Source organism: Erinaceus europaeus, chromosome 4 (genome assembly GCF_950295315.1).
Source record: "Erinaceus europaeus chromosome 4, mEriEur2.1, whole genome shotgun sequence".
Lineage (NCBI taxonomy): Eukaryota > Metazoa > Chordata > Mammalia > Eulipotyphla > Erinaceidae > Erinaceus > Erinaceus europaeus.
Genome location: NC_080165.1, coordinates 150,069,478 through 150,090,879, shown reverse-complemented (window position 1 = coordinate 150,090,879; position 21,402 = coordinate 150,069,478). Strand labels below are relative to the sequence as shown.

At 43.9% G+C, this 21,402-nt stretch overlaps 1 protein-coding gene across 1 annotated transcript; it reads right to left on the bottom strand.

The window, feature by feature from the left end:
- Positions 1-1,255: 1,255 nt before the first annotated feature.
- On the bottom strand, positions 1,256-13,770 carry MCHR2 (melanin concentrating hormone receptor 2). The gene is given in 8 exon segments (XM_016188501.2): positions 1,256-1,484; positions 1,486-1,531; positions 1,534-1,616; positions 4,171-4,258; positions 4,261-4,295; positions 7,976-8,081; positions 8,084-8,169; positions 13,586-13,770. Coding segments are annotated over 8 exon segments (858 nt in total).
- Between the last annotated feature and the right edge of the window lie 7,632 nt (positions 13,771-21,402).

Here is a 21,402-nt window from a genome sequence, read left to right as displayed (position 1 = left end):
TAAGGAGGTGGGTTTACAAGCTTTATTCACAAAGAAAATCACAATATTTATCTTTGTTGAGAAGACATGATTGTAAAACACTTTTTTCCTTCCTTTACTATATTGAAGCGCAGTTTTCACACAGTCTCAAAGATGACTGCATATACGTCACAGTTATCTCTGGCCGTGAAGGCTAATCACTTTGTACCCTTAAACAAACGACTTACAGAGAACGCGCCTAAGTGTACCTTAACATCTTCCGGTGAAGAATCCCGTTATTATAAAAGCAGATTCCAGTACCTTTAATTTGCAGGCAAGAGATCAAAGCTAGACTCAAAAACATGTATAAATTGCCTCTCATTTCTTTCAGACACTGGTTCTTTACATAGGATATTGTAGGAAAGAGCAGAACAAAACCAAAAACCTACTTTTTGACTCTCTCTGGTACAGTGGATCCAGGTCACCAAAGTGATGCAGGAGAAGACAGAGACAGACGCCCTTGGCTTTTACCCGACGCCTGTGTGAGGCTTAGCAGTGGCAGGGCTGGCTCTGAACCCTGCTGAGTCTTATTTAACAGAGGCGGTCATGCCTCACAGCTGGGCACATGTGATCGTATACTGTCACATGTTCAGCACAAGGTGATCATTATGCTGAAAGTGGAACTGATGAATGAAAATTAGATCATATCAAGTTGACTTTATCATCGGTTAAAAACCAGCCAACTTTCCGACTCCTGTAAATCAGTCCTGGGGGCCAAGAGGACACTGTCACAACGTGGGCAGCAAGCTCAGGTTTTGGAATGCACTTTTAGGCAGGGCTCATGGTTAGGCCATTTTCATCCGTGACAGGTTTATTTATTTTTTAAAACTTTTTTTTAAAGAAGTTTTATTTATTTCTGAGAGAGATGCAGACACACACACACACACACACACACACACACACACACACACACACACACACACAGAAACACCAGAGCACTGCTCAGCTCTGGCTTATGGTGGTGCGGGGGATTGAACCTGGGACTTAGGAGCCACAGGCATGAGAGTCTGTTTGCATAACCATTATGCTCACTGCCCCGCCCTTCGTGGCCGGTTTATAATGTGCTAACAGTGACTTCCATAATCACGGGACTTGGATAGCTTCAGGAATCCCCTAGCTAGTCCCAGTGCAGACCATCACTTTACACCTTGCTAAAGTTACCTACTGAACTCACTCCAGGTAACTGGCAGCCTTTTTGTTCCATGAGAATGACTGGCATGGACAGAAGCATACTGTCTCACCAATCCTTCCTCATGACCCCAGGAATACAGACACGTCTCTCTAGACTCCTGTTGATCCATGCCATAGCCCAGAAACGTGATTTCAAAGTCTTTTCCATTTTGTTGACCTCCCTTTCAGTCACTCTCCTTTGAACCTGTGGCAGGCGTTTCCGGAAACTTCCACTAAGCAGTATGTAGAGAGAAGGGTTAATGCTGCTGCCGGCATAACTGAGACAGATGGAGAGAGGGCGGCCCCACCTGCAGGGTCACCAGCTGGATCAGGTGGTCAGGGCAGCACTTAAACTGGAGACTGCCACCAGCACCAGTACCGTCCTTGTCAGCTTCAGCGCTCTTTGCTTTGGAATGCTGGGGTTATAGCTGCAAGAGAGAACCATCAGCCAGACGGAGCAGAAGCAGCCGCTGGAAATACTGGGGCGGCTTTAAGAGTTCTTTGCACTGTGGGATCTGAAGCTCACTTCTCTTCCTACTTATTCAGAGTACTAAGAGCTTCTTTCTCATCCCTGTTCAAAATCCCCCACGTTTTCTAAAGCTGGAAAATGTCGAGAAACATAAGTAATAACACTACTGGCTTACAATACAAGGGGGCCAGGCGGTGGTGCACCTGGTTGAATGTACCTATTACCATGTGCAAGGACCCAGGTTAGAGCCCCCAGTCTCCACGTGCAGGGGGGAGCTCTCCAAGGGGGAAGCAGTTCTGTAGGTGCCAATCTCTCCCCCTCTCTGCCTTTCCCTCTCAGTTTCTCTCTGTCTCTGTCCAATAAATAAATACATTAAAAAGAGTTACGGTACAAAATATTAAATATACCCAAGTCTGCACGGATATAAATGGATGACCGAAAAATAAAATGGGAGAGAGACAAGTTCCCTCTATAGAAGAATTCCAAGTGATAAAGAGCTGTGCTACCTTTTCCAGGAGATCAGAAGATGCAGTGTAACCCCCTCCCCCAGCTTGGGTCTTAGGGTGGGCTGCAGTGGGTGACACACTCCCATCACCAGAGTAAAGGGAAGACAACCCCACAGGATAACGGTCAGTGCTAACATCCACAAAGACGGCAGGCAGCTCTCATGTGGCTTTGATATGTTCTGATGAGAAAGGCTGCCCCCACCCCCAAACACAACTACAGTCCAATTACTGCTCCATATCAAACACTCCCAGGCGGGATGCCCTCCACGGCACCTTACCATGTCACCAGAAGACAGTCACTGTTTTCTAACTGAAAGATCATCACAGAGGATACGCAGAAGCATGAAAGCTTAACATAGTATGATATTTTGGGTAGACCCTGGAATAAAAAAGTAGACTTCAATGGAAACCATGGCGCGTTGTTTAGTTAAAAGAAATCTACTTGCTGAACTCTGGTGGTGGGAACGGTGTGGGATTCTACCCCTGTGATCTCGTAATTTTGTAAATCAATACTAAGTCACTAAGAAAATCAAAGGGAAGAAAGATACCCCTGCTATTTTCTTTGTTTTGACAGACCATAGTAAAGTCGGATATTCAGGAAGGAAGCGTGTGAGAGAATGTGGCATCTCTCTGTCATCTTTGCAAATTTGCTACAAGTTGAAAACCATGCTAAAACTTTAAAAAGTCAGTTGAGAAGTGCGGGATTTACCTCAATTTTATCATTTTTCCAATCTTTAGACACTTAGTAGAAACCCCCTCCCCAAATTGTTAAAAGGACTAGATGGTAGTGCTCCTGGTTAAGTGCACACGTTACAGTGTGCAAGGACCTGGGTTCAAGCCCCCAGTTTCCACCTTCAGGAGTGGTGAAGCAGGGCTGCAGGTGTCCCTTTGTCTCTCTCTCTCTATCTCCTCCTCCCCTCCCAATTTCTCTCTTTCTCTATCCAATAATAAATAAATATTTAAAAAATCATAACAGGAAGAACAATCTAGAGACCACAAGACATTAACAACAAAACTTTAATCAGTAACCACTTAAAACATACCTCACTTAGACATGTGGGTAGTACTGTCTGTCTAGGCATCTTCTGCAAGTCAGCTATGTTCTAAAGCAACTGAGGACTCTGGGCAGTGGATGTCGTAGTCACTGATGTGAGGGTTTCGTTAAATGGTGAACTGAAGCCAAGGTTCTTTAAAAAGCAGTTTCGTATTTGTTGTTATCAATGTTATTTAAAATGATATTAAATGTGCGTATACATTTTGCAGATTTGTACAAAGGGGATCATCTTAGGTTTTGTGTTTATTTTCTGTGTTCTAATATTCTCTTAATTTTTTAAATATATTGATTTATTGGATAGAGACAGCCAGAAACAGAGAGAGAAGGGGAGCTAGAGAGGGGCAGAACAGAGAGACACCTGCAGCCCTGCTTCACCACTTTCAGAGCTTCCCCTGCAGGTGGGACCCGGGGCTTGAACCTGGGTCTTTGTTCATTGAAACATGCGTGCCCAACCAAGTGCGCCACCACCTGGCTCCATATTCTCTTAATTTACAGAAGGATGTCACTAATATCTGAATAACTAGAATAAGATTAATTAGGATTCGATTAATCTAAAGATCTACCTAAAAACAGTAAGCTTGGGCCTTAGAAGATGATCGTTTTTTAAGACTTTGTTGATATTTCCAAAGTATGACCTACTGGGAATTATATATATCAGGTTTTTTGATAAATAAATAAGTTAATCAGATCTGCCACCGCCTGGCCCCTGGGTTGTTCTTCCTTAAATTTATATTTATTTTGATAGGACAGAGAAGTTGTGAGGGGAGAGGGAGATAGAGATGGATCGAGAAAGAGTGACACCTGCAGCCCCACTTCACCCTTCGTCAAGCTTCCCCTCTGCAGGTGACCAGAGGCTTGAACCTGGGTCCTTGCACCTGGTCACCAACCCCATGTATCACTTCCCAGTCCCCTAGGTTGTTGTCTTAACAAATAAAACCAAACAAGGCACTTACCACCTGGCATCCTTATTCTGCTGACACAGCTCCCAAGTGCAGCATAAAATTAGAATAGAGCGCACCAGAATCAAGGGCAAAGGGAAAAGAACGTTTTAAAAGCTACGGTTAAGTAAAGTGTGTACCTGTAAAATGAGAAAGAGAGAGAGAGAGAGGGAGAGGGAGGGAGGGAGAGGGGGGGAAAGAGGGGGAGAGAGAGAGAGGGAGGGAGAGAGAGAGAGAGAGAAACATCACTGCTACTTTTACTATAGTAGGAATTGATTTTTACAGTTCACGAGGCATAATTCTCGGCCTTTTCTTTCGGATGCTTTCATGTGGAAAAGTCTTACTCTTCATTGTCTGCCAATAAGGACGCTTTCCTCTTCTCTGCTCAAGTCCAATGCTACTGAGTAGACAGATGAGGATACCTACTGCCTTTACACTTGGTGTTGCTAACGGCAGGCCATGTCAGGGGACACTTCTGGTCTGGTGGACTCACTCTGCTTAATTGCTTTATGTACGTTTGCCAACCGGACCTGTGAGCACACTACCACTACTATCTTATGTTAGGGAAAATAAACGACGCTCAGAGGTTTATGCGGCTTGCACATGGTTACTCAGCTCGTAAATGGCAGAGGTGGGATTTGAACCAGCTCCTGAGCGTGTAACCAAGGCCCTGTGTGACGTCTTAACTGACAAGGAAAGCCTGTTACAAAGTCAGCCCCTGGTGTCCAGGTCCTGGGACGTGATGGCAGAGGAGGACGTAGGTGGGCGGTCACAGTGTCATGTGGAAAACTGAGAAATGTCACACATGGACCAATAACTGTATTTTACTGTTTGACTGCAAACCATTAATCCTTCCAATAAAGGGCGAGAAAAATCAGTACTACAGCGATGCAAAACCCAAGCTTGCTCCTGTCTTTATGAAAGAAAAAAAGCTGACTAGGAATATTGACCCTAATAAAATAAGCAGATGTTGGTTCTGGTTTTTAAAAAATCAGCTCCTCGTACTTACCCAGGAGGGATTCTCAGGTGGTCCAGCTGTATTTCAGCGCAGATATCCATGTTCCTGGCAGAACCATGGAGCTGGTAGAAGGCGGCCCAGTTGGGTGGACGTGGGCAGCAGGGCAGAGAGTGCACCCAGGTGGGAGGGACTGAATCCCGCGCTGCAGTTCTAGTCTCCATCCACCCTCAGGACTTGCCTGGAGGAGGAGCAATAGAGAAGGGGGCCTCAGAATATCCTTTACGGTGGACAGTGCGAAATCTCAGAAGCAGATGGTGCAAACCAGATTTGGTCTCTCTGATAGAAGTTCAAGTTATATAGTCATATAGCAAGCCACAGGTTGTACACGGCATAGGGGTGGGAAGGCGCTGGGAAACACTGGTCTAGATTACAGCTCAGTTTATCTGCTTTAAAAAATAGTATATAAAGGGGCCGGGTGGTGGCACACCTGGTTGAGCACGCATGTTACAGTGCGCAAGGACCCGGGTTCAGGCCTCAAGTCCCCACCTGCAGGGGGAAAGCTTCACGAGTGGTGAAGCAGGGCTGCAGGTGTCTCTCTGTCTCACGCCCTTCCCTCTTGACTTCTGGCTGTCTCTAGCCAATAAATAAATAAAGATAATAAAAATATTATATAAAACTAAGGTACATTTATGGAATCTTTCAATTTCAACAATATTTTTTAAAAAGACAATGAAATTTATCTGAATATTTTTATTTGAATTAGATGAAATCATTTTATGCCCCCAGGTACTTTTTCATGTCATATGAAGAATAATCCAATAATGATTGTTCAATCAAAGGATGGTTTAAAATGTAGGGAGAAAAGAATCTCTCATTGCCAGCAAGTGACATCTTCAGGATGGCTGGTGATCTCTGTGTCATCAAGGCTGGTGAACGACAAGGAACTTATCAACCTGGGTCACACAGCTCTGGAGACTTTTGTTTCTGCTTTGGTGACTTTTCATGGCTTTTACTTTCACCCTCCTTAGACTGGGTCTGCACAACACAAAAGGATTCACCTGTTTGACAAGCAATGTATGGGGAAAAGGAACGTGAGATACATATTTATAAATCCTAGCAGAGCGCCAGGCATCAGGAGAAGACCGGACATCTTAGCCAGTAGATCTCAGCTCACATTCTGTGGTCATGAGTAGGAACGTTCCAAGCTGCTACAATATCAGGACCCATCTTCCTCAGGTGTAAGATAAAATCTGTTCAGCCTTCCTTCAGAGGATGGAACATCTTATCCTATGCTTTCTGTCAGTGTTTCCTTTTTATAAATAAAAATTAACAAAAAGCCAATGCTCTACTCAAGCTTTGTTTTAAAATATTTTATTTATTTATTTATGAGAAAGCTAGGAGGAGAGAGAGAGAAAGAACCAGACATCACTCTGGTACATATGCTGCCAGGGAACAAACTCTAGGCCTCATGCTTGAGAGTCCAGTGCTTTATCCACTGCGCCACCTCCCGGACCACCTCTGCTCAAGCTTTTAAAGAGCAAAATTTTTTTTTCTACTTAACTTTTTTTTTTTTTCCAAAGTTAAAGGTTAGAAGTGACCGTGTTGGCTATTATATTTATTTCCAAGAGAGGCTGATAGTCACTAGGGTGATCTAGTTTCTGAGTTCTGGCGGCTGGAGGTCTGGAATCAAGTAGAGGGCAGGGCTGGCTCCCGGTGGAGTTTCTGAGGGAGAATCTGCCCAGTGGCTGGTGGTTCCTGGCGTTCTTTGTCTAGCAGACACCCCACCCTTATCTTTCCCGTGATCTTCATAAGTGCTGTCCTTTCTGTAAAGCTGTCCCCTTTCTTTTTGAGGGCTCCATTTCAGACCTTTTCGGGCCTACCCTAATCCCAGTGGGACCCTTTCTTAATTTTTGTTGTTGTTGCCTCCAGTTAGTGGGGCTCAGTGCTGGCATTAACTAGTCCACCACTCCTGGTGTCCACGTTTCCCCTATCCATTCTATTCAGTACGACAGAAAGAAATTGAGATGGGAGTGGAAGGCAGAGAGGGAAAGAGAAAGACACCTGCAGACCTGCTTCACCGCTCCTGAAGTGTCTCTGTTACAAGTGGGGAGTGGGGGCTTGAACCCAGGTCTTGCACATAGTACTGTGTGCGCTTAACTGGGTGTACCGCAGCCTCCCCAACTTCTTTATGCCTGTAAAGACACACTCTCTTTTTTTTTTAAAAATTATCCTCTACTTATTGGATAGAGACAGCCAGACATTAGGAGGGAAGGGCCAGATAGAGAGGGAGAGAGACAGAGAGACACCTGCAGCCCAGCTCTTCCCCTGCATGTGGGGCAGCGGAGCTCGAACCCCGGCCCTTGCACATTTAACATATATGTTCAACCAGGTGTGCCACCACCTGTCCCCAAAAGACTCAATTCCTAAACAAGGTCACATGCACAGGTACCTGGGCTGATAAGTTAAATAAATCATTTTGAGGGCACAATTCAACCAGTCACTATTGCAAATCGATACAAGACTGATTTTCTCGGACTCTCAGACCCTTTGAAAATTCTGCCCCTTCCGAGACGGCTGCATTTCTGCTTTGACAGTACCTCTCATCATGGAAATATATATATTTTTTTCAGTGTATTTGTGCCCACAGAAGTTATGTGATGAAACTCTCAATCTCTTTCAAAAGGTTGCCCTTTCTTCTAAATCAAACTATCAATGTGGTTGTGTGACAGCAGAACGCTAAGCAGAGAGACGGGCCAGGAGGAAGCCTCAGGGACTCTCCGCACAGCTGCTCACGTGTTGACAAGGAGGGTGAAGCACTTCGCAACTTACTTCAACTAGTTTTCTTAAGTTTGAACAACCTACCAGAGGACATCACCAGGGGATGTTAAATCAAAAGCACAGCTCTCAACGCCATCTTTAAGTCTGATGACTTTTGAGTAGACCCAGACAGGCAGCGTGAGAATAAAGAAGCTGCCCAAAGACCCAAATTGTCTGGGACTGTCTTGCGCCTCGTTCTTCAGCTCATCAGTCGAAATGGCTGGACGTGAGCCAAGTACCTGCAAAGCCGGTGAAGAAGACGTTGGGAACAATCAATAAAAGCCCTGAACCCCAAGGACGAAAGGTTCATGACAAGAGTAAATTATTAGTATTATTACTTTTTGTGAAGGTACACCTCCATCAGGCTAAAAGAAAGCTACATACATATATATATATATATATATTTAATTTATTTATTCCCTTTTGTTGCCCTTACTTTATTGCTGTAGTTATTATTGTTGTTGTTATTGGTGTCATTGTTGAATAGGACAGAGATAAATGGAGAGAGGAGGGGAAGACAGAGAGGGAGAGAGAGAAAGACAGACAGACACCTGCAGACCTGCTTCACCGCCTGTGAAGCAATTCCCTTGCAGGTGGGGAGCCAGGGGCTCGAACCAGGATCCTTACTCCCGTCCTTGTGCTTTGCGCCACCTGTTTAACCTGCTGCGCTTAACCCGCTGTGCTACTGCCTGACTCCCACATATATATTATATACATATATTTTAAAGAGCTTGCTGGTACCTGTAGAGAAAACAGCTCTTGGCCCTGCAAGTCTGAGTAAACCACTCACTGGACTAGCTGTCACTTTGAGAACACGCCGATCACAGTAAAATTCTGCAGGGCAAACTCTTCCTTCACAGAGGTGCTTCCCTCGGAGAAGAGGCTCTGGGCAACTGTCTCCAAACAAAACTGTCTCCAAGGAAACTCCAAAACTGTCTCCAAGGAAAACTCCCAAACTGTCTCCTTGGCCTCCCCCCCCCCCCCAGCCCTGAAAGACTGACTGGAAAGAGAACTGGTATCCTGCTCTGCTTGGAAGAGAAGATTCCTGGCAGGGTGACGCTTAAGCTACACACACACACACACACACACACACACACACACACCATACACACACACACCATACACACACACACACACACACACCATACACACACACACACCATACACACACACACACACACCATACACACACACACACCATACACACACACACACCATACACACACACACACACACACCATACACACACACACACACACACACACACCATACACACACACCATACACACACACACACCATACACACACACACCATACACACACACACACACCATACACAAACACACACACACCATACACACACACACCATACACACACACCATACACACACACACACCATACACACACACACCATACACACACACACACCATACACACACACACACCATACACACACACACACCATACACACACACACCATACACACACACACACACCATACACACACACACACACCATACACACACACACCATACACACACACACCATACACACACACACACCATACACACACACACCATACACACACACACCATACACACACACACACTCACACACACCATACACACACACACTCTCACACACACACACTCACACACATACTCACACACACACACACCACACACACACACACACCATACACACACACACACACCATACACACACACACACTCACACACACACACCATACATACACACACACACCATACACACACACCACACACACACACCATACACACACACACCATACACACACACTCACACACACACACACTCACACTCACACACACACACACCATACACACACACACACACACCATACACACACACACACACACCATACACACACACACACCATACACACACACACCATACACACACCACACTCACACACTCACACACACACACACAAGAACATATACACACACATACACAAACACACACACTCACACACATACACACAAACATACACACACACTCACACACACATACACACAAACATACATACACACACACTCACACATACACACACTCACACATATACACACACACTCACATACACACACATACACTCACACACACCACACACACAAACATACATACACACACACTCACACACAAACATACACACACTCACACATAAACACACACATACACACACACTCACACACACATACACACACAAACATACACACACACACTCACACACACATACACACACTCACACACATACACACACACTCACACACATACACACACACTCACACACACATACACACATACACACACACTCACACACACATACACACACACACACACACACACACACACACATACACACATACACACACACCCCATATTGAGGACAGACAGATTTGACTAGTTTAAGACTGGGCACATTCCGTAGGGAAAGGAAACTGGAGGCCAGAGTAGAGAGTGAGCTTATCTCCTGGGAGAGGGTTTTGATGCAGAAAAAAAAAAGATTATTAATCAAAATTGAAATCCTAGTTCATCCTCCAGCAAATCCAAGGAGATTGTCTCAGAGTCACTTGGAAGCCAAAGGGTGAAAGAGGCCTCAGCTGAGGCTCAGGAAAGGGCACTGGAGGAAGGCCTTGCTGGGAGGGTGGCGGGTGGGGGTGGTGGTGTTGGCAGAAGTGTATTTGTAGCCTTAGATACTTGTGAAATTTGAGCTTGATGATGACTTCACTTTGTCCAAATTTTTAATGGAAAAGGAAAGTTTCCTGTTCCCTTATTTTCCAGCTTTGCACAAGAGGCAGGACACTTAGCACTCCACTTGCTTCTGCACAATTCACCTGCATCATCTGGTGCTGAAGAACCCTAGCCCGGGGGGTATGCATCGACAGCCAGCATCTGTGTCCAGCAGATGGAGAAGCAGTTACAGAAGTCAGAACTCCTACCTTCTGCTCCCCAAACTATTTTGACCCATAATCCCAGTGGGGAAGAAGTGATAGGAGGAAGAGGGCTCGGAACTCCAGCTCCATCAGGACCCAGAGAGAGAGGACAAAAAGGGGAGAGACATTTAGATGTGGTAATAGGGTCGTGAGTGGTTTGGAGGGGAAGATTGGACTGGGCCTGGAAGAAGAAGGGGCAATCATGTATAAATGTAGGCAGACATGGGAGTGGGCGGTGGCGCAGCAGGTTAAGCGCACATGGTGCTAAGCGCAAGGACCAGTGTAAGGATCCTGGTTCGAGCCCCCGGCTCCCCACCTGCAGGGGAGTCGCTTCACAGGTGGTGAAGCAGGTCTGCAGGTGTCTGTCTTTCTCTCCCCCTCTCTCTCTGTCTTCCCCTCCTCTCTCCATTTCTCTCTGTCCTATCCAACAACAATGACATCAATAACAATAATAACTACAACAATAAAACAACAAGGGCAACAAAAGGAAATAAATTAAAATAATAAAAATATTTTTAAAAAATGTAGACAGACAGTTAACCCATGTCTGCAGCCTTAGGAGAACCACAGTGACTTGCAGTGGAGGGGCTGGGGGCTCAGAACTTGGGTGGTGGCAATGACATGAAATTAGATCCTGCTGACATGCAGCTTTTTAAAGCATGTACAAAATAAGTACATCAGGCATCTGAGTAATGAAATTCTGTTCAATGTGGTTATGGAAAAATACTGATAAGAAAAAAAATCCTGAATAAAACGACACTTATTCATGAGCCTACTTTTATCACCTGTCCTTAAATGCACATTTCCTAAAAGCCTACTCAAGACATTAAATAAGGATTTACTGGAATCTGTTCTTATTCTCTAGGTTCCATTTTTTTTTTTTGCTAGGTTTGAAAAAGATGAAATTATAGGAATGAGGAACTTGTAGAACAGAAACAGGAGGAGAGACTTCTGATTTGCTCACAGAGGAGGGGTCTCTATTGAGAGGAACTCGTCTGAAACTTCAGGTGATCAGGAAGGATCCCTCAATTACCCAAATGACTGAAAATGAGTCCTTTAAATTTGTTAAAGCATATAATAATAGCTATTATTATTATTAATAGCTATTATTATTATTATTTACCTCCAGCGTTATTGCTGGCGCCTGGAGGCCATCTTTTCCATTTTCTCGCAAGTTGAGAGAGGAGGGGGAGATAGAGAGGGAGAGAAAAAGAGATACATGCAGACCTGCTTCACTCCTTTGAAGCGTCCCCTACCCTGCGGGTAGGGACATGGGGGCTCGAACCTGGATCCTCACGTGGGTCCTTGCGCATAGTACTATGTGTGCTTAACCGGGTGCGCCTTGCCAGGTCCCCATCAGATCAATTCTTTACGGTTGCTTTTATCACTGGAAAATGAAATGGCTACTTTACAGTTTTAATCCTTGTCTGAAACCCTCCTTCAGAAATTTGAAATGAATCAGTTTGGGTTTAAATGCTATGTTGAGAATTTTACAGGTTCCACAGGTAATGTAATATGCAGCCTTGGGTGAAAATCACTACTCTTTTAGGAATCCAGAATCCAGGCTAAGCACCTGTGGCACAAAGCACAAGGACCTGCATTAAGGATCCGGGTTCAAGCCCTGTCTCCCCACCTGCAGTCGCTTCACAGGTGTTGAAGCAGGTCTGCAGGTGTCTGTCTTTCTCTCCCCCTATATGTCTTCCCCTCCTCTCTGTTCTATCCAACAACAATAGCAATAGCAACAATAACAATAATAACAACAAGGGCAACAAAAATGGGAACAAAATGGCCTCCAGGAGCAGTGAATGTGTGGTACAGGCACCGAGCCCTGAAGGAAAAAAAAAAATTCAGAATCTTGTAGTGAACCTTAATCTAGGTCTCATTTCTTTTTGAGATCTACAACTCAACTGCTACTGAACCTAGAATGAAAATATCTGCAGAATGTTCTTTAACTATCTTAAGCACAGACATGGACAAAGTCAAATGAAAACAAACCCTTACATTCTGATCAGAACTGAGGTCACCAAAGGAGAAGGCAGGAGACTCTAAGATGTGTGTGTGTGTGTGTGTGTGTGTGTGTGTGTGTGTGTGTGTGTGTATGTGTGTGTGTGTCTAATAGTCTTTGTTGGAGGATACTGATATTTTATTTTATTAAGTTTAATTTTTTAAAATTATCTTTATTGGCTAGAGACAGCCAAAGTTGGGAGGGGCGGAGGACATAGAGAGACAGACACCTATAGCCCTGCCTTACCACTTGCAAAAGTTTCCTCCTGCAGGTAGGGACTGGGGGCTCACACCTGGGTCCTTGCATGTTGTAACATGTGTGCTCAACCAGGTAAAATACCACCTGACCCCGATACTTTATATCTCCAGACAGACAGACTTTTAGCTAGTGAAAAACAAAATTATCAAGTAGATATTTTCAAAACAAAATATTAGGAAGGAAAATATTATGAGGGTTGAAGATTAATTTAGGGAGTCTAGAGTGTTCTTCTTCTTTTTTAAAAAGAGTTTATTTATTTATGAGAAAGATAGGAGAGAAAGAAGCAGACATTACTGTATACATGTACTGCTAGGAATTGAACTTAGGACCTCATGGTTGAGAATCCAGTGCTTTATTCACTGTGCGACCTCCTGGACCACAAGAGTGTCCTTAAACTATAGGACAGAAGAAGTCCTTACTGAATGATGGTGACTATGAGGAGGATGTTGCCAACCAGTCCAGTTGGACAGATGATCCCAGGCATGGAAGGGAGGATGACTGTGTCCGCAAAACTGAGGGTCTGAGGAGCAAACTCTTTACTCCAGGATTTGTTCCACAGTTCAGCAGATGTATTCCATCAGAGTGAGGGAAGAAGTGAATCCATGGTCTGGAGAATCTATTGGCTAATGCTATGACACAGAAAACTCCTTATTTAATGATTTGTGAGCCCGTTCCATCAATATATAATTTCTTTTTAATTCATCTCAAAAGTATGTACTGGAACCTTCTTTACACTAGGAATCTCTGTCAATGAGATAGTAGGGTGAGTATGATTGGGTCCATATTTCCTGTCGGTCAGTAATGACCTCACAGACCCAGGTGACATGTAAACAGATCACAGAATAATGTCAGAAGTGCTATGATAGTGGCTATAGATTACTTCTGATTTGCTACCTGTTTGAGCTGTGCTGTGCCGGGCTTGTGTGGGGGGTGCCTCTTCCAAGGTACATACTCTCTGGGTTGGAGGGAACGTAACCGGAGCCAGCCTGGGCTGCTGCTCACTCAGCCACGCGAGGGGAGATGACTCAGGAACAGAGCTCGTGGCAGTGAGGTGATTCGATTATTGATCAGGGAGCCCAGGCTTTTAAAGGTCGGATCTGGAAGTGGCAAGTCAAAAACGGAAATGGCTTGACATGGTTTGGAAAGAGGCAGAGAAAGGCAAGAGGGGGCTGGGAAAGGTAACTTCCTTAGCAACTGTTGTGAGGGTTTTAACTGGTAGGATTAATAATATCCTGCAGGCAGGGAGGGTCTTGAGGGTAGAAAGAAGATAGATCAAAGGAATGGAATGGGTGGGGATCTTTCAGGCAAAACAATGATTATGTAGATAATAAGGGAGCAGGCCATAGTATCAGGAGTGCAGGGTGCTTTGTGAGGCAGGGAGTCTGATAAGACGAGGCACAACACCTTTGGGGTTACTCCTGTCCTTCTTTGCTCAACCTCTCGGTAGAGAGAGACTGACAGGATAGACGCACTCCTCAGGTCAGGCCCTGCCAGGCTCTACCACATTTTCATAATTTCCTGACAGTGCTGGGCTTAATACATATTGTATCATTTTTGTTCTTCCCTTCCCTTTCCTTTTTTCCTTTTTTCAATCAGAGCACTGCTTAGCTCTAGCTTATGGTAGGGCTGGGGATCAAACCTGGGACTTTAGAGTCTGAAGCCTGAGTCTTTTTGAATAAAAATCATGTTATCCTGTCTCTTCAACTCAGTTGTCTTCCCCCCCCTTTATTTATTTTGGAAGAAGCAGAGGGAAGGGGGGAGATTAAAAGTGAGAGAGAGAGACACCTGCAGTACTGTTTCACTACTTGTGAAGCTTTTCCCCTTGCAGCTGGGGACCAGGGGCTTGAACCTGGGTCCCTGTGCACTGTAATATGTACACTCAACCACGTGTTATTATTGTTGTTGTTATTGCTGTCGTTGTTGTTGGCTAGGACAGAAAGAAATGGAGGGGGCGGGAAGACAGAGAGGGCAAGAGAAAGACACTTGCAGACCTGCTTCACCACTTGTGAAGCAACTCCCCAGCAGGTGGGGAGCCAGGGATTCGAACGGTGCACTTAACCCTCTTTAATACCACCCTACTCCCTGGACATATTTTAAGAATAGCCTGATGACCTTCTCCCTCCTTCCCCAGAGTTCTTTGCTTTGGTGCAATCCTGTTGTGTCCCCTAGACATCAATCAAGGGTAGATAAGAAGTTGTGTCCATGTATTAAAGACTATACTATAGGGGCCGGGTGGTGGCGCACCTGGCTGAGCGCACGTTACAATGCTCGAGGATGCTGGCTGGGCTCACATGTGTTTGAGTGCCCATATTACAATGCACAGGGCAACAAAAGGGAATAAATAAATAAATATACAATAAAACCCCATGTCCATTAAAAAGTAAAAGATAACACGGATATTTAAGAGAGAGAGACATCATTAGGGTAGTGAGAAGTCACACTTCAGAAGATATTTCTAATCATTCTTCAGAATATTTAAATACAGGTATGCAAACCAATACAAAGACAGCTCAACAGAAATACCAGAGATCACAATAGACATTCACAAGTAGGTATTGCAATTTCTGATAATTATTTGGAATAGACCCCTAGAAAATGGTCTTAAGTAGTAGATGATGCCATTTTGTAAGAAGATATTGTCTTTAAAAAGAGAGAAAGAAAGTTAGAAAGGGAGAAAGAAAGAAAGCAAGGAGAGAAGATTTATGCTGTGTGGCTGGTGTTGAAATAAGACTGACAGCGCCAGTTTAATGTATTCTGATCCACATTGTTCCTCTGGATACACTGACTTCATACATACACAATTTATTCATGACGACGAGGACAAGCAAACGGAGGAATGAATTTAAAGGAAATTAGAATTTCTTAAGAAAAAAGAAAGTGTTAAAAATTCTGAAAAGTGATGGGAGAACGGATTTGGCAAAGAAACACGATGTGGAGAATACATCAAAAGACCTAGCAGATGATGAGTTTACTTACATTGCAGTCTTAATTTCACAGTTCGGATGATTTGAAAAGTAAACCTGAGAAGAATAGTCTTCAGTTTTTCTTTCATTTTTTTTTCCCCTGAAAATATAGTCATAATGCTGGGACAAGTGGATTTCATGAGGCAGCTTTACAGCTGCTTGTCTTGTTACTATTTTCAAGTTCGGTTTTTGTGAAAAATATCTTGGGGAATTAAAACAAACACCTGCTGATAAGAACTAACCTATTCATTAAAGATGTCCCAGCAGTCAAAAGGCAGCAATTACATTCACCTACTATATTTGCTCCCATACCCTGACCCCTCCACACACCTGTGGCTATATAGGTTTGCTGGCCAAATCATGAGCCAACTGACAGAGAGTCCATTAATTTTTATTAACCCGATCCATCTATCTCTTAACATTCTATTGAACTTCCCTTTGGGGGAATCTCTTAAGTATCTCCAGGCATGCTTTCCTTTAAACGCTTCTGCCATTCAACCAATAGTTTCATGTCTGTAGCAAAGAATAAAGGCAACCAGATTTTTACCTCTTAAAATTACATTCTATTATTTAAGGGCTGCTCCAGGTTTTACTTAATAGCTACAACTACTCCACAACTCAATTCTGGGAACTACTGCTCAGCCATGACTTTGTCCCTGAATCACTATTAGTAGGATGTCCGTAAGCTAGCCATGCCTGTTGGTTTGTCATGCCGCATCACCTGTGTGTCTTTTGGACAAACTACCTCGTCCGTGCCCGCGTACCTGTGTCTTGACATGCCACATCAGCTGGCCTCCCTGCAGTGCCATTTACACCAGCCCCTTCTGGTATCTGCACCGGGGCTGCTTACACCTGGCTAAGGACACGAGTGCTGGCTGGGGTCCTGGGTCTGCTGCTTACATTCCAGTTATGCCTTTAGTTAAAGGGAATTTGCATCCTTGCTAGTACTCTTGCTGGGTGCTCACTCCACACTTTCATCCACAACTCAACATTCCACAGTCTCACACACCAAGCTGAGGTTGATTGATGTTCTAATGCTAATAGTTACCTTCCTGCTAATTTTCATTTTGATTTTGACTTTACTCTTAGGATTTAACTGTAGTCTTGTGAATGTGGGTGGACTCTTAGTATGTGTAAAACTTTTGATAAACTCTTCAGGTCTAGGAAATGTCTGACGTGTTCCATTCTCCAGTGTTCAAGAGTGGTTTTCCTCCACTCAAGCAATATCTAACATTTCCTTTGAATTAATTTTGAATTAGTAAATTCAAAAATCTCTGACCTTCAACTATGTTAGTTGGAAAGGAAAGTGTTTGAGGGTTTTACACTGGGTGAGAGTGTCCCGAAGCAAATCCTAGGCCTTTTTTCCTAATACTCCAGATTTTTAAGGCAAACTATAGCTCATCATTTTATTAGTAAGTGTCCTGAAAAAAAAAAAAGTACTCTTTGCTTCAGAGAGAAAGAGAGGAGAAGAGAAGTTTTGTGATATTTTCTAAAGTACCTAACATTACCTCTGTGTACCGGGGATCCTTCAGGACTGATTTAATCGATGGTTGTCCTAGAGATTGAGAGCAAAGCATTTACTAGCAATAGGATGTGGAAGAATTCTCGATTTTGTCAAGATTCATTATTCCAATGACAGGTACTGATTACAGAAAACTAGTTCCAAAAAAGTCAAAGATGTTTTCATTCAGACAGTGCAGTTCCAGATGGATGCATAGAAAATGGAGTATTTATTTATGCTAGTAAGTTTTATGGTAAGGGTATTATGTATTTCAGTGGGGGCTCAGGGAAAGTTGTGAACAGCGGAATTTACACCTCTTTCAGTTGGGTCAAATACTCACAGAACAAAAGACATCTTAGCTTGATAAACAGGAATCCACTGCCAAAAAAATAATTAACTCTTAGTCACCAACTTTGTTATCAAAGGTATTTGCTTCATTTGCTTGTAGTTGCTGTTATTTTAATTAAAAAATACAAAACTGTCTTTAGCCTGAGACTTGAGTCTTTTTGAATAAAGATCATTGTATGTTTTCTTCTCAGCTCAGTACTATATATTTTTAAATCTTTACTTATGTATTTATTTTGGAAGAGTTAAATATTGAGAAGGGGAGATTAGAGATAGATAGATAGATAGATAGACGCCTAAACAATGTTTCACCACTCACAAAGCTTTCCCCCTGCAGGTGGGGAACCCAACCTGGGTCCTTGTGCACTGTAACATGTGCGCTCAACCAGGTGCGCCATCACCTGGCCCCTGATTCTATATTTCCTCCTCTTTATCTCTCTTCACTTTGCCAGGGCATTCCCACTCACCCCCTGCCCCCGCCTTTCCCTACCCTGTTTGGAAGTGCCATCCTGGATTCTGCATGAATTGGGCCATGTGATAGAGTCTGGGCCACTGGATGAGCGGGAGAGGCTCTATAACCTTCTTAGTTGTGTTGACAATGGGCAGAAACAAACAAACAAACAAACAAAACCAGGCATGAGGAACTTGAGGAGGTTGGGGTGGGCAGAGGTGGAGGTAAAGATTCATGGAGAGAACAGAGCCGAGCAGCCAGCGGGTTCTGTTCCTTTGTGGGAGGTTTTAGGTGTCTGTCTGCATAGGCCCCATGGGGCATAACTTGGGGCAGTTTTAGCCCAAACACCTCCTCCTCAAGGAAGCCGGGCCGGGCCATGATTGGAGAGGAAGAAGAGAGTTGCTGGGTATTCCCTCCCCAGTCCGTCCAGGAAAGCAGACTCACCTTGCAGGAGGGGTCAGACAGATCAGGAGACCCTAGTCTGAACGCTGCCACTTTCTAGCTGCCTAACATCAAGCCGTCATTAGCCACACTGAGTTTCTTGTTCCACAGGAAGGCTTTCTCATCTGTGAAGTGCGAATTATACTCTGAACCTTACAGCTCATCGTGAGGATTTAGTAAAGTCTTCCAACGTTGCTTAAAACAGAGTAGGCTCTCAACAAAATGTCTTCCTGTTCTTCAGCTCAGTTACAAAAGAGGCTTCCCTTTCTTCCCCCTTCCCCCTTCCTTTTGTTTTAAATTAGTGATTTAATAATGATCGACAAGATTGTGGGATAAAAGGGGTACAATTCCACTTAATTCCCACCACCAGAGTTCCATACCCCCACATGGGAGGTGTCTTTTTCTTTCTCCACTCTCAATGTCCCTCAGTTCCCTTCATCTGTATTTATTTCCTTTCACTTCCAAGGACCAGACTGTTAAAAAATAAATGCACAGGGGGGTTGGGGAGTGAGTAAATTTGAGACAGAAGGTGTAAACCTTTGGCTCCTTCTAGTTGGAACTGTAAGCAGAAATATAACAGTGGGAAGAGAGATCAAAGACAGGGACATCTGGTATCTCGAGACCCACCCATTGTCCCTTGTGGATTGGGATCAGTGATGTCTTTCCCCAGCACCTTGGTTGTTGGGTCTAAAGTTAGCTTTGGAATGTCCTTCCAAAGGACGGAGAAGCCAAAACCCTGCTCCGGAACTGACCTTGTAAACTGGGGTATCTAGTAGGACAATTCTTGTAACTTTCACAGGTAGCCCATCGCTATTTAAATGTAGAGGCTCACCTTTCAGGTTACACTGGGCTAACCATTAGGCGGCAATCAGGCTCACCCCCAGCTCAGTTCATTTCTGGCATCTGAGGAAAACCAAGCCGGTACTAAAAAACGCAAACGGTTCTCTCAGCACTGTGTACCCACAGGGCTATCTCTGGCTTCTCTTAAGTGCCTGGTGGTTTTTCCTTCCCCACTCAATCTCTGTTTAACAATCTACATTTCAGAACATCGGCGGTGGGGGGAGTATACACCAGTGGTTCTTGATTCCCCAGGCTATGAGGACTCGTTCCTGGAACTGAATTGCTTTGTGCAGGTTAGCTTCCTGTGTGAAGCTAAGAGTCAAATAATACTGCTCTTGTAATTGTTGGGCCGTCGAAAAAGTCATGATGTGTGTGTGTGTGTGTGTGTGTGTGTGTGTGTGTGTGTGTGTGTGTGTGTGTGTGTTTTGAAAAACCTAGAGAATCCATAATGACTTTTCTAACAGCTCAGTATCTTGTCATGGCCACAAGATGATGTGTGAAGATATAGCAACTCTGAAATAAAAAAAAAAAAGGTCAATTCAACTGACATGAAACAGCTGTCATGATCTAAACAAATAAACAGAGAGCAACAACAAAAACAAAATCCCCAAACCAGACAAAACCACCAACAAACAGGTAATGGTCTACCAACTCCGCACAGCCATATTCATCTGCTGAAAATCCCTTCCCTACTTCTCCATGCACCAACCTATTTATTCAAGTAGAAAATGCACCATGGAGGACAAGGGGTGTTGAGCACGCCTGTCACTATGCTTTAAATCAGTGAGTCAGCGCTGCAGGTGTCTGTCTGTCTCCCTCTTCTCCTTCCTTCTCAATTTCTGTCTCTAGGAAATAAATAAAATATCTAAAAATAAAATAAAAAGTATGAAAAAAGTGAGAAAGCACTCAACATGCACTGCCCTCAAGTTTGCACTGCACTAAGCTGGGTGAAATTTCTGTGTCTGCCCCGAATGGAAATAATTTCATGTTTATCCTGATTCTTTAGCTGTAGCTTCAAGGTCATTTTAATAAAAAGATTTCATTACAAATAAAGATGTTAGACTTGGGGAAAAAACTTAGTAATTATGTGAAAGCACACTTTCCTCTCCTCGTTAAAGGAAGAATGTGCAAGTCTCCTCAAGGACTCCAGGAAGCCCTGGGCTGATATGCCATGTCCACACTCCCTCCTACCCATTGTCCCCAGCTCCTCGACAACTGCTGGTTTCCTAAGGGCATCTAAAGAGTTCAGATGGTCTTGCTCAACCCCCCTGACATATGAGTAACCTAAGTGGGAGGTGGTATAGCGGATAAAGCGTTGCATTTGCTAGCATGAGTTTGCAAGTTCCACCCCCCGCACAGTATGTGCCAGGGTGATGCTCTGGTGTTTTCTCTCTCTCAAAAATACATAAATGGTTAAAAAAAAAAACAATAAAAATTATTCAATTGGGGATGGGGGGTTGACAAAAAAGCTCACAACAGAGCTCAGGCTGAAGGGGATCTATCTGGGTGAGGATTTGTACTTGACTTTTCTAGTTCAGAAACGGCGTTTGAATTTCAGGTTAAGAAAAAAACAAGAAAACAAGAAAACAACAACAGCAACACACACCACAACCCAGTGACGATGGCTTCCCTTGCCATGTGGCCACTCTGGTTCAGTTTATTTTCTTCTGAAAAGACCTGGGATGTAAGAGCTCA